Source organism: Manis javanica, chromosome 5 (genome assembly GCF_040802235.1).
Source record: "Manis javanica isolate MJ-LG chromosome 5, MJ_LKY, whole genome shotgun sequence".
Classification (NCBI taxonomy): Eukaryota; Metazoa; Chordata; class Mammalia; order Pholidota; family Manidae; genus Manis; species Manis javanica.
The window spans coordinates 88,650,328-88,662,904 of record NC_133160.1 but is presented as its reverse complement, the minus strand read 5'-3'; the positions used below and the strand labels follow the sequence as shown (position 1 = coordinate 88,662,904).

General features: G+C 38.4%; 1 protein-coding gene across 1 annotated transcript in view; it reads left to right on the top strand.

The window, feature by feature from the left end:
* Positions 1–12,577, top strand: part of NFKB1 (nuclear factor kappa B subunit 1) — a 118,253-nt gene that overhangs the window by 64,101 nt on the left and 41,575 nt on the right. The window contains exon 7 of the mRNA XM_037020165.2: positions 11,635–11,798. Coding sequence (XP_036876060.1) covers positions 11,635–11,798 — 164 coding nt within the window. The remainder of the gene's footprint in view (positions 1–11,634; positions 11,799–12,577) is intronic.

Genomic DNA, 12,577 nt, shown 5'->3' with positions numbered 1-12,577 from the left:
AGGTTTTCATAGTATTCTCTAATAATTCTTTGTATTTCTGTGGGTTCTGTCATGAGTTTTCCTTTCTCGTTTCTAATTCTGTTGATGTGTGTTGACTCTCTTTTTCTCTTAATAACTCCGTCTAGAGGCTTATCTCTTTTGTTTATTTTCTTGAAGAACCAATTCTTGGTTTCATTGATTTTTTCTATTGTTTTATTCTCAATTTTATTTATTTCTTCTCTGATCTTATTATGTCCCTCCATCTGCTGACCTTAGGCCTCATTTGTTCTTCTTTTTCCAATTTCGATAATTGTGACATTAGACTATTCATTTGGGATTGTTCTTCCTTTTTTAAATATGCCTGGATTGCTATATACCTTCCTCTTAAGACTGCTTTTGCTGCATCCCACAGAAGTTGGGGCTCTGTGTTATTGTTGTCATTTGTTTCCATATATTGCTGGATCTCCATTTTAATTTGGTCATTAATCCATTGATTATTTAGGAGCATGTTGTTAAGCCTCTATGTGTTTGTGAGCCTTTTTGCTTTCTAGTTTTTATACCTTTGTGGTTTGAAAAGTTGGCTGGTAGGATTTCAATCTTTTGGAATTTACTGAGGTTCTTTTTGTGGCCTAGTATGTGGTCTATTCTGGAGAATGTTCCATGTGCCTGAGAAGAATGTGTATCCTGTTGCTTTTGGATGTAGAGTTCTATAGATATCTATTAGGTCCATCTGTTCTAGTGTGTTGTTCAGTGCCTCTGTGTCCTTACTTATTTTCTGTCTGGTGGATCAGTCGTTTAGGGTGAGTGGTGTGTTAAAGTCTCCCAAAATGAATTCATTGCATTCTATTTCCTCCTTTAATTCTGTTAGTATTTGTTTCACATATATTGGTGCTCCTGTTTTGAGTACATATATGTTTATAATGGTTATATCCTCTTGTTGGACTGAGCCCTTTATCATTATGTAATGTCCTTCTTTATCTCTTGCTACTTTCTTTATTATGAAGTCTATTTTGTCTGATACTAGTATAGCAACACCTGCTTTTTTCTCTCTGTTGTTTGCATGAAATATCTTTCTCCAACCCTTGACTTTTAATCTCTGCATATCTTTGGGTTTGAGGTGAGTCTCTTGTAAGCAGCATATAGATGGGTCTTGCTTTTTTATCCATTCTATTACTCTGTGTCTTTTGATTGGTGCATTCAGTCCATTTACATTTAGGGTGATTATTGAAAGGTATGTACTTATTGCCATTGCAGGCTTTAAGTTTGTGGTTACCAAAGGTTCAAGGTTAGCTTCTTTACTTTCTTACTGTCTAACTTAACTCACTTATTGAGCTATTATAAACACGGTCTGATGATTCTTTATTTCTCTGCCTTCTTATTCCTCCTCCTCCATTCTTCATATGTTGGGTGTTTTGTTCTGTGCTCTTTTTAGGAGTGCTCCCCTCCAAAGCAGTCCCTGTAAGATGCCCTGTAGAGGTGGTTTGTGGGAGGCAAATTCCCTCAACTTTTGCTTGTCTGGAAATTGTTTAATCCCTCCTTCATATTTAAATGATAATCATGCTGGATACAGTATCCTTGGTTCAAGGCCTTTCTGTTTCATTGCATTAAATATATCATGCCATTCTCTTCTGGCCCGTAAGGTTTCTGTTGAGACGTCTGATGATAGTCTGATGGGTTTTCCTTTATAGGTGACCTTTTTACTCTCTCTGGCTGCCTTTAATACTCTGTCCCTGTCCTTGATCTTTGCCATTTTAATTATTATGTGTCTTGGTGTTGACCTCTTTGGATCCCGTCTCTCGGGAGTTCTGTGTGCCTTCGTAGTCTGAGCAACTATTTCCTCCCCCAGTTCGGGGACATTCTCAGCAATTATTTCTTCAAAGACACTTTCTATCCCTTTTCTCTCTGTCTTCTTCCTTGGTACCCCTATAATGCGGATATTGTTCCTTTTGGATTGGTCACACAATTCTCTTAATATTGTTTCATTCCTGTAGATCCTTTTATCTCTCTCTGTGTCAGCTTCTATGCATTCCTGTTCTCTGGTTTCTGTTGCATCAATGGCCTCTTGCATCTTATCCATTCTGCTTATGAATCCTTCCATAGTTTGTTTCACTTCTGTAATCTCCCTCCATACATCTGTGATCTCCCTCTGGACGTCTGTAATCTCCCTCCAGACTTCATCCCTTAGCTCTTGCATATTTCTCTGCAGCTCTGTCAGCATGTTTATGATGTTTATTTTGAATTCTTTTTCAGGGAGATTGGTTAGGTCTGCCTCTGCAGATCCTTTCTCAGGTGTAACTATCTTGGACTGGACCAGATTTTTTTTTGCCTTTTCATGGTGATAGCAGTGGCTGTAGGCAGGTTGCGGGTGTGTCAGCTGGGAGAAGAAAGTCCTTTCCTGCTTGCTGGATGCCTTGCCCTTCTCTGCTTCCTGTGACAGCTACCTGCACTCCTGGAGCAGCCACCGGGTTAATCTTCTAAGCTTCTGTGGGCGGGGTGTCTGTCAGAGCAGTGTGGAGCCCTGCAGGGAGTGGCAGGCATGCCAGGTGCGCTCCCCGTGCTAGCAGCACCCCTGCCGGGCAGCTGTGTGACAGCAGTGGCCTTTTGATCTGGCCCGGGCAGCTGTCCATTGGGCTGGGATTCCGGTCGGCTCCTGGGAGCGCGCCTGCTCCCTCTGACTCCACTGCCGGTGCATGCGGGGCTTTTCCGCGCAGGCTTCTTCCGGGCTCTGGCTTCACTGCCACTGGTGCATGCAAGCCACACCCGGGCTGTTTGGTCACGCCACTGCGGGCTAGCACAAGCCTCTCCTGCAGTGCATGGATCTTTTCTTGGTTCCTTCCAGTGCTTCTGCCCCCGGCGCATGCACCCACTCTCCTGCTACTGGGCCCATGTGTCGGGGTCCGTGCCAGTTGGAGGAATGACTGGCAGGCTGCCTAGTCCTGTGAGGGGCTTCAGAGCTGCACTTCCTCCATTTAGGGCACCTAAGTTTCCCGGGTATTCCCAGCTGCCGGGACAACTTCATCCAGCTATGGGGTCCCTGTCTCTTTAAGACTTGCAGAAAGCACTCGATTTTCTTTTGTCTCAGGGTTGCCGGTTGTGGGGACCTGCCCACAGGTTTTGCTTTTCCGTTTATCTAATATCCAGCACCCCATGCACCTTGTGTCTGCGTTCCGGGTGCGGATTTCTAGAGCTGGTTGTTTAGCAGTCCTGGGCTTTCACTCCCTCCCCGTTCCGACTCCTTTCTTCCCGCCAGGTTTTGGGGTGGGCGAGCATTCAGGTCCCGCCTGGCCGCGACTTGTATCTTACCCCCTTCATGTGATGCTGAGTTCTCACAGATGTAGATGTATCCTGGCTGTTGTACTACATACACTGGTGTCTCTTTTAGGAATAGTTGTATTTATTGTATTTTCATAAATATATATGTTTTGGGGAGGAGATTTCCTCTGAACTACTCACGCCGCCATCTTCCCGTGATCCTCCTATTTTGTTTAATTTTTAAGAATATCTTTCAGAGTTTCCTAATACTGGTTTAAATAGTTTATGACAAAATCCTAATTAATCGACTATTCACTCAAAAGAAAGGAATTGTTTAAATCAACTGTCATTAAGCTGATTATTATATTTCAGGCTCTGAATTCTGATCAAGTTTCATGTTGGTTGTTATTGGGTAGGCTGAGCTTTCATGTTCCTAGGTATTGCTTTGTTTGACTGTGAAAATATTCAAGTGTGAAAAACCTAGAGACAGAGCTTTTAAATCACTAAAATCTGATTCTTTTGATGTTAGGGGAAAAAAAGACTATAAATTAGAGGAAGAAGCTTAAATTGATGTGAAAAATTCAACTATGCTTTATACGAACTTGTTTCAACATCCTCTTCAAAGACCGGCCTGTTTCCTGTTGTATGTTACAGGTGATTCATTGCCTGTGTTGGAACTCTTACAGTTCCTGACTGATCCAGGAGTACTTTGAGATTCAGGGACAATAATGGTCAGAGTTTCAGATTAATTGATCACTTAGTGTTTCTGCAGATTTACTTCAGTAGGCTGTTGTCAGTTTCAAGTATTTATTCTCTTTGGTCCTACCTGATCTGTGTAATAATCATATCCTTTAGAGGAAATTATTGATGAAGTTCCTGCTAATAATATTTATTCTTATAAAACTTCCAGTATGTTGTCTGTAATTTGGTGTTTCTGTGGTTTGGCTTAATAATCTTTCAGGACTTTAGAAGGAACTAATGGTTATTTAATTTGGGACCTACAGCAGAATCGAAGTAATTCTCTTTCTAAGGAAAGTGAGGAAATCGTTTTGTCTCTTGTAATATTGAAATGTGGGGTTCAGAAGTTGAGAGAACTCATTCATGCACTCATTCATTCATTCAACAAACATTTTGAGCATCTAAGCTCCTAAATTTGAGCATTGAGATGGCTCATAGCACTGGGATTTTCTAACCCTGTCCAATCTCACCAAGACATTTAATCAAGAGGATGCCACTTGAGAGTTACAATAGACTCAGTAAACTTTCCTATTCAGAGTGTTCTAGGAAACATTGCTAATTCATCCTTTTGTAGTCTGATTTTTAACTGAGAAATTTTTCTTACAATGTTGTCCAAAATACAGTATTTCTTTCATGATTCATTTGTCTTTCTTATTTTTTTTAAGTTTGCAGTATCAGAAATTGTTACATTTTGGTAGAAAGAATATCACTCTGGTAGTCTGGAAAGCAGAATTCCTTTTTCATTTCTGTCAATCTCAACAATAGGACTGGGGACAATTTGCATGACTTCTTGGGGACTGTATTTCTTCCCATGTAAAAATATTCATGTTGGGCACAGAATTTATCTCCAGGCCCTTTACATCTCCAAAATTCAAGACTGAAATAATATTAGCTAATATGAAATAACATGAGCAGACTTTCTATATATGTATTTATGGTATGTCATCAATTATTATTAGTCAATTCTAACTTGTAGGTAAGAATAATACATAGAGAAATTTAGAAAGATGGCCAAAATTATTCCTTAGACTTGTCAGTACTAGAAATAGAACTAAGATAACCTGTTTCCAATAGTACAGTTCAGGCTAAGAATATAGATGGACTCACAAGTAGGGTACTGATCCAACAGATAAAAAAAGATATGTAGAAAATGACACTGAGTAGAAAAATAACTTTAAAGTTATCAAAACCAAAGAATTACCTTTCTTTGGGGGTTCTAAACAAAACTTAGTTTCTATTTTTAAAGATATTCTGTTATCTGTATTAAAATATTCATGTTCTAGGTAAAAAGTCATGAATGACTATATATTGCTTCAACTTGGGGATTGGCTTTAAAAATTTTTTTTTAGTTAGCTTTAATTTTGTTTTTTTTATTTCTTACTTTTTTAGTTAGCTTTTAGTGTCTGTCCTTATAAAAATAATCTTAGTTTGGTGTTTTATTTTGACCCAGAATATTAACAATTTGTTTTAACAACATTTGAATTGTCTTGAAATTTTCATTCAGTGGAAGCTGCTACTTGCCTCTGCTTTAAGGCACCTTCCTCACCAATAATCACCACACCCTCTGTTTGCTTCCTGGAGCCCTGATTTAGAGAGAAGTAAAGTCTTTTATTTTTACTAATATTTATGCCATATACCAATTGTTAAGTGCTAGAAGTAGATTTATAAACACAAAACTACAAAAGAGAAATAAGGCTTCCCTTAATGAGTGCAGTTCAGGGTGGTGGTGAACTATTCTATACCTTGATTGTGGTGCCTATATGAGCACTTGTCAAAATTCACAGAACTGTACACTTTAAAGGGTGAATATTATAATATTTAAATTATACTTCAATAACATCTGACATAAAAAAATTTTAAAGAAATGCTAACACAGCTAATAATGGGACGGTGACTACAATCCTGTTTCCTACTCAGAATGCCATTTTCCTCCACACCAGTGGTTCTCACTCTAGTGTAGACCATATTAAATTGCTGTTTTTGTAGGTCCCCAAACAAATGATTATTGTCAGTTTTGTATGGTTCAAACTTAATTCGCAGAAAAGGAACTGTTTTGGGGAAAATGGAAAAAGTATGGACTTAGACTGGAAGTATCCAACTTCCAAATTAGAGTGTGTATTGTGGATCGGGTGGCTTTTAAATCCGATGCCAGTTGCAAAATCAGTGTTTGAGTCCTGACAGGAAGAAAGGCCAGAAGGAGGGGCTACTTTAGAATCCCCAAACATGGGGATTTGAACCCACCCAGAGAGCAGCAGAGATTTCCAGATGATTGTGATGATGGAAACATCTGGAGTAGTGCGAAAGATTTCAAACATGGCTGCTATTTGGTCATTTCATAAAAATGCTGATGCTAGGCACACAATATAGGTAGGTCACAGGGAAGGCAATACAGCACAGAGAAGGCAAGTAGTGACTCTATAGCATCTTACCACTGATGGACAAGGACTGCAATGGGGTAGCGGGGGGGACTTGATAATATGGGTGAATGTTGTAACCACAACGTTGCTCATGTGAAACCTTCATAAAATTGTATATCAATGATACCTTAATTAAAAAACAAAGCAAAACAAAATATTGATGCTAGGCCCTCCTCCTAGAGAGTTTGATCGCATTGGCCTTGCATAGAGTGCAGCAGTGGTTCTCAAACTTCAGGGTGTATTGGAATCCCCTGGAGGATTTCTTCAGACCCAAGGTAGCTGAGCTCACCCTCAGAGTGTCTGATTCAGTAGGTCTAGGGTGGGCCCCGAAATGCAATTTTAGTCAGTTCTCAGATAATGTTGACACTACTGGTCTGCAGAACAACACCGAGAACGTGGTGTGGAAAAATATGGCATTTTGAGTAAGAAACAGGATTATAGTTTCAGGCCTATTATTAGCTATGTTAGCCTTTCTTATTTTTTTATGTCAGATTTTGTTGAAGTATAATTTAAATACTGTAATATTAATCCTTTAATCTGCATAGTCTGTGAATTTTGACAAATACTCATATAAGCCTCACAATCAAGGTACAGAATAGTTCTTCACCCCTACCAACATCCCTGTGAGCCCCTTTGGAGTCAACTCCACCTCTCATTCCAGTCACCGGGAACCCCTGATGTGTTTTCTATCCCTATTTAGCCTTTTCCAGAACTACATGAAAATAGAATCATACAATATGTAGCCTTTCTGAGTGTAGCTTCTTTCACTTAGTACAGTGCATTTGCTATTCCTCAGGTTGGTTGTGTATACCAGTAATTTATTCCTTTTAGTTACTAAATAGCATTCATTGCATTGTATTGATGTATCACAGTTTGTTTATCCATCCACCTGTTGAAGAATATTTGGTTTGTTTCCAGTTTTTGATAACAAAACCACTTTTTGTGTGAACATAAGTTTTCATTTCTCTTGGGCTTACGAAATATATTGAGAAGTGGAATTGCAACAATATATGCTAAGAGTGCTTTATCTTGATAAGAAACCACCAAATTGTTTTCCAAAGTGGCTTTGCATTTCCAAGTATTAGCATTTATGATCAGATTTTTTATTGCATGTGCTAATTTCCATGTATTAACGTTTAGGACCCTTAGTTTTTTCTGTTGCAGTCTGCTCTAATTTTCTTTTGCATTTTATTATAGAAATTTTCAAACATATACCAAAGTTGAAAGAATAGCATAATGAACCCCCATTATACCCATCAGCCAGCTTCAACAATTGTTATGTAGCTAAACTTGATTTGAATATACTTTACCTAGATGTCTTTCAGTTATTGATATCTGATTTAGTTCCATTGTGGTAAGAGAATACTTGGTATGATATGGATACTTTTTAATTTATTGAGAAATGTAATATGGATCAGAATATGGTCTGTTTTGGTAAATGTTTCTTGTGCCCTTAAAAAGAACAATTAGCCTGTCTGATCAAGATGAATGAATGTTCTATAAATGTCATTAAGGTCAAGTTGTTTGACAGTGTTGTTTAGTCTTCTTTATCCTTACTGATTTTCTCTCTACTTGTTCTATCAATTATTGAGAGAGAGGTATTAAAATCTCTGACTGTATTTATAGATGCATCCAGTTCTAGAAGATTTTACTTCTTCTATTGTGAAGCTCTCTTATTAGATACATAAAAAATTAGGATTCTTATATCCTCTTAAGTGATCCTGTTATTATTATTAAATGATCCTCTTCTATCCCTGGTAATATTCTTTGCCCTAGAATCTACCTTGACTGATACTGTTACAGCTACTTCAGCTTTCTTTTAATTAATATTATCTTGGAATATTTTTACCAGTCTTCTTAGTTTTAACCTGTTTGTGTCTTTATATTCAAAGTCGATATGCACTGGGTCTTACCTTTTTGTGCCATCTGACACTCTGACTTTTAACTGGAGTAATTAAATAATGTATACTTGATCTGATCACTGATATGGCTATGTTTAAATCTACCATCTTGCTATTTGTTTTCTGCTTGTCACATCTATTCTTTGTTACCAATTCCCTCTTTCTCTGCCTTCTTTTAGATTATTTGTTATGATTTCTTTTCTTTTTTTTTGTTTAGTTTTTCAGCAGTTGTGTTACAGTTGATACTGTACATCTTTAATCAATCATAGCCTACCTATATATACCTCTTCATGTATAGTATATGAACAGTACACTTTCATTTCTCTTCTCTCAGCCTTTGTGCCATTGTATATTATATTTTACATCTACATATGTTATAAATTCCACTAATATTGTTTTTTGTGTTTCCTTTAAGTGGTTAATTATCTTTTAAATAAATTTTAAATAAGAAAAGTATTTCTACTTAGCTACCTTCTTGACCATATGGAATATATCTATAATAGCTATTTCAATGTACTTATCTACAAATTCTGTGTTCCATCTCATTTCTGGATTTGTTTCTATTATTCATTTTTATTTATCCACATTATGAGTTGTTTTTTTCCTACTTCTTTGCATGTGTGGTAATTTTTTGTTGGATGGCAAACATTTTGAATTTTGCATTGTGGATTTCTTTTTTGTGTACATTTAAATATTTTTGAACATTGGGATAAAATTAAATTTGGAAACAGTTTGATCCTTTCTAGACTTACTTTTAAGCTTAGTTAGGGAGAGCAGAGCAGCCTTTCTTCTAGGGTTGATTTGACGCTATTACTAAGGCAATACCTTTCTGAATATTCACCCTGATGATTCATGTGTTACAAGACTCCTTGAACGGTTCCAGCCCTGTGTGTGCTCCAGGAAGTGTTGTGCCTGCTGCTTTCTGCTGGTTCTTTTCCTAGCCTCGGGTCCCTTTCTCACACACATGCTCTGATCAGCGCTGAGCTGAAGGCTTGAGGTGGATCTCCTGAATGTGGTCTCTCTGTATGTGTTTCTTTCCTCTCTGGTGCCCTGCCTGTGAATTCTGTCCTCTTTGGCCTCCTCTGTCTCCCAAGCCAGGGGGATTGCCAGTTTCTGTCCCGGAAACTACGCAGTAAGCCAGCATAGTTATAGGATTCTCCTTGTTTGTTTCCCTTTTCTTAGGGATAACCATTCTGTGCTGCTTGTTCCATGTCTGAAAACCTTTTTTTATTCATGCTGATTTTGTTGTTTAAGGTGAGAGGTTCAGTCCAGTCTCTGTTACTCTATTATTACCACAAGTAGAATACTGACTCTGTATTGTTTTATTTATTACCAAAGTAAATTCATTATTCACAAAATGAATAATAAGGATGATTCCTTTTTCACAGGGATTAGATTAAATAATATTTATAAAAGAAAAGCACTTTATAGCTGGTAAAGTGGAAAGTGCTGCGTAGGGGCCCGTCACTGCCATCACCTTGCTTTCCTGTTGTGTGGATAGTCTGTATGGTACTAAAGCCTAAAAGGCCAAAAGTGGAAGGTGTTGTTTCTGAAAAATTGCCTGTGCCTCCATGCACATCAGCATGCCATGTTGAATATTTTTCTGGACTATGTTAATTCATACATTCATTCAGTAGACACATATTAGACACCCATGTCAAGCACTATTGTAGGCACCAGAGATCTCTGCCTTCAAGGGGCTTATATTCTATTGGTGTGTTCTTTTTTCTGTGTGTCTCTCAGCTGTCCCACATTTTTCTTTCAGTGACTGGACACATGTCTCATTCTGTCTCAGGGCCTCTGTATGAGGGCTTATCTCATTCTGCCTTACTTCTTGTATTCTCTCTCCCTAGTTTGTCTTGTTTTCCTATATTATCTTTTTCTTTGTCTCATTCAGTTCATTTGTTATAATATTTCTATCTTTCTCCAATTAATCTTTCTCTTTCTGTATAAAAGAATCAAAGAAGAGTCTTTGCAAAAGTTTAAAAGGCTTTAAAAAAATATCTGTGCCCCCACTTACCTCTTTGAACTACTCACTGACTATTGACCTCTTGTTCATTTTCCTGCAACCACATTGACCTCCTTGCCATTGTTGTCTTTTGGAAACACCAGGCATGGTCTACCTCAGGGTCTCTGCACCTGCTGTTCCTTCTGCTTTGAATGCTCTTCTTCCATATATCCATATCTTCCCCCTCACTTTCTTCACGTCTGCTCAATTGTCACCTTTTCTGGCCTCTCCCTATTTTAAAGTATCATGCCTTCTGTTACTACCTTTCCTGTCCTCCCCTCCATTCCTTCTTTATTTTTCTTGGTGACATTATTACCTTGTAAATTATACTGTAAAATTTGCTTCTTTGTTTCTTCTTTGTGGTTGCACCTGCATATAAGTTCTATGAAGGTACGTATTCCCTCATTGCTGACAAGAGTGCCTAGGACACCGCCTGGCACATTTGTTAAATGAATGAATCTCCTTGGTAAAGTGCTGTTTTGTTTGTTTGCTATATGCATTCATTGAATATACTAATTTGTTTCATGCACTTTATTTAAAAAATGAATGGCTGGAGCATTTTATATGTTTTCTTAAAAATCCCTTACATTAGTTTATTTAGCTTATTAATATATTTTGTCTCTATGGGTGTGTAACCTTCATGAGCTAAAAGGTTCTCCATCTCTGATTACAGATATACCTTCAGGCCTGAGTACATGTAGAATTAGATGACATTCTAGTGGTAATAATTAACGCCAACCTTATAGATAACCCAGGAAGAGATGGGATTCTGGTTAGACTTTAAATCCCATCCAGAAACTCAAGGGTGATCCAGAAAAAAACCCACAAGTCCTTCTAAATATAATATTCTTCTTACCCTTTAAAAAAAAGTTAGAAAACTTATTACTACATTTGGAATTAAAAATTCTTTTTATACAACTCTCCTGGAAAATACTTTAAAAGGAGTCTGGGTAAAACTTCCTTAAAAAGATAAATAAATACACATACACACACACACACACCTATGCATACAAACTTACATACCCGACTCCTGTCATCGTGCTTTGGAAGTCTAACAAGCTCTGAAAAACAGAAGATTTTTCTAAGCTTACCACAAACTCATTTGGTGGAAAACCCAGTCTGACCTGTTGTTCAGTTGTTTATAGTCTTTATTATTCCATTTGGTGGGTCTATTTTATATGTTTCACTGTAGAAATTGTATTGTGTTTGACTGTTGTGTGGGCCCCAGAGATGGAGGGCCTGTGCATTTTTTTTTAAACCCACTTTGCTAAAATGAAACTGGACTCTGTAGTGATTGCCTAACTTTTGATTGTTGTTGCCATTATTGTTTTTTCTTCAGCTTTGCAAACCTGGGTATACTTCATGTGACAAAGAAAAAAGTATTTGAAACCCTGGAAGCACGAATGACAGAGGCTTGTACCAGGGGTTATAATCCTGGACTCTTGGTGCACCCTGATCTTGCCTATTTGCAAGCAGAAGGTGGAGGCGACCGGCAGCTCACAGGTGAGTGTCACCCTCCTAGCCTTGCTGCTTTGAGTTCAGGCTCTTCTTTTCTTGTGTGTGGGCTAGGTGCTCATCTCTGTGCCCCAGGTTTCTCCTTCTCCAAGTCTGTCTGCCAAGCTGCTCCCTTTCCCTGCTCAGAAACCTTCGATGGCATTGGGTACTTTTGAATAAAATCTGCAATTCCGTAGCCTGGCATACAAAGCCTCTCAGTGTGGCCCCAGCCACCTTCCCAACCTCCTCCGCAGTCCTCCCAGCACCCGCCTCTCCCCATCACTGCCACCTGAACACTGCTGCATATTTGTACCTTCCTCTACCTAAAACACCCTACCTTTCCCCTTTCAACCTGTCAAAACCAATTCATAATTCAAGACTTGGTGCAATGAACACCCTCTGTTATACCTTCCCCAGCTCACCTTATTATAAGAAATCTTCCTTTGGACTCTTCAAGCATGTTATAAACTATTCTCTTTATCATGACAATGCTGTGCTTTATGTTTTCCTGCCTTCACTCATTTCTTTTCTTTGAGCCCCTTTCCTTGTCCCACCACATACACCATTTCTGCATGTATGTGTTCTCTTTTAGTATGGCCACCTGTCTTTCTCATACTCAGGCAACAAGGCTGATCATTTTTCCACTAAACATGTTTCACCCCCTGATATCCAGACTCAAAACCTTCATGTCATCTTTGACTCCTCGTCACCTGCGCTACAGCTACAGTTTGTGGTCCAGCTATCCTGTGCTCTCTGCTGCTCCACTCTTCTTGTTGCTCTGTCTCTAT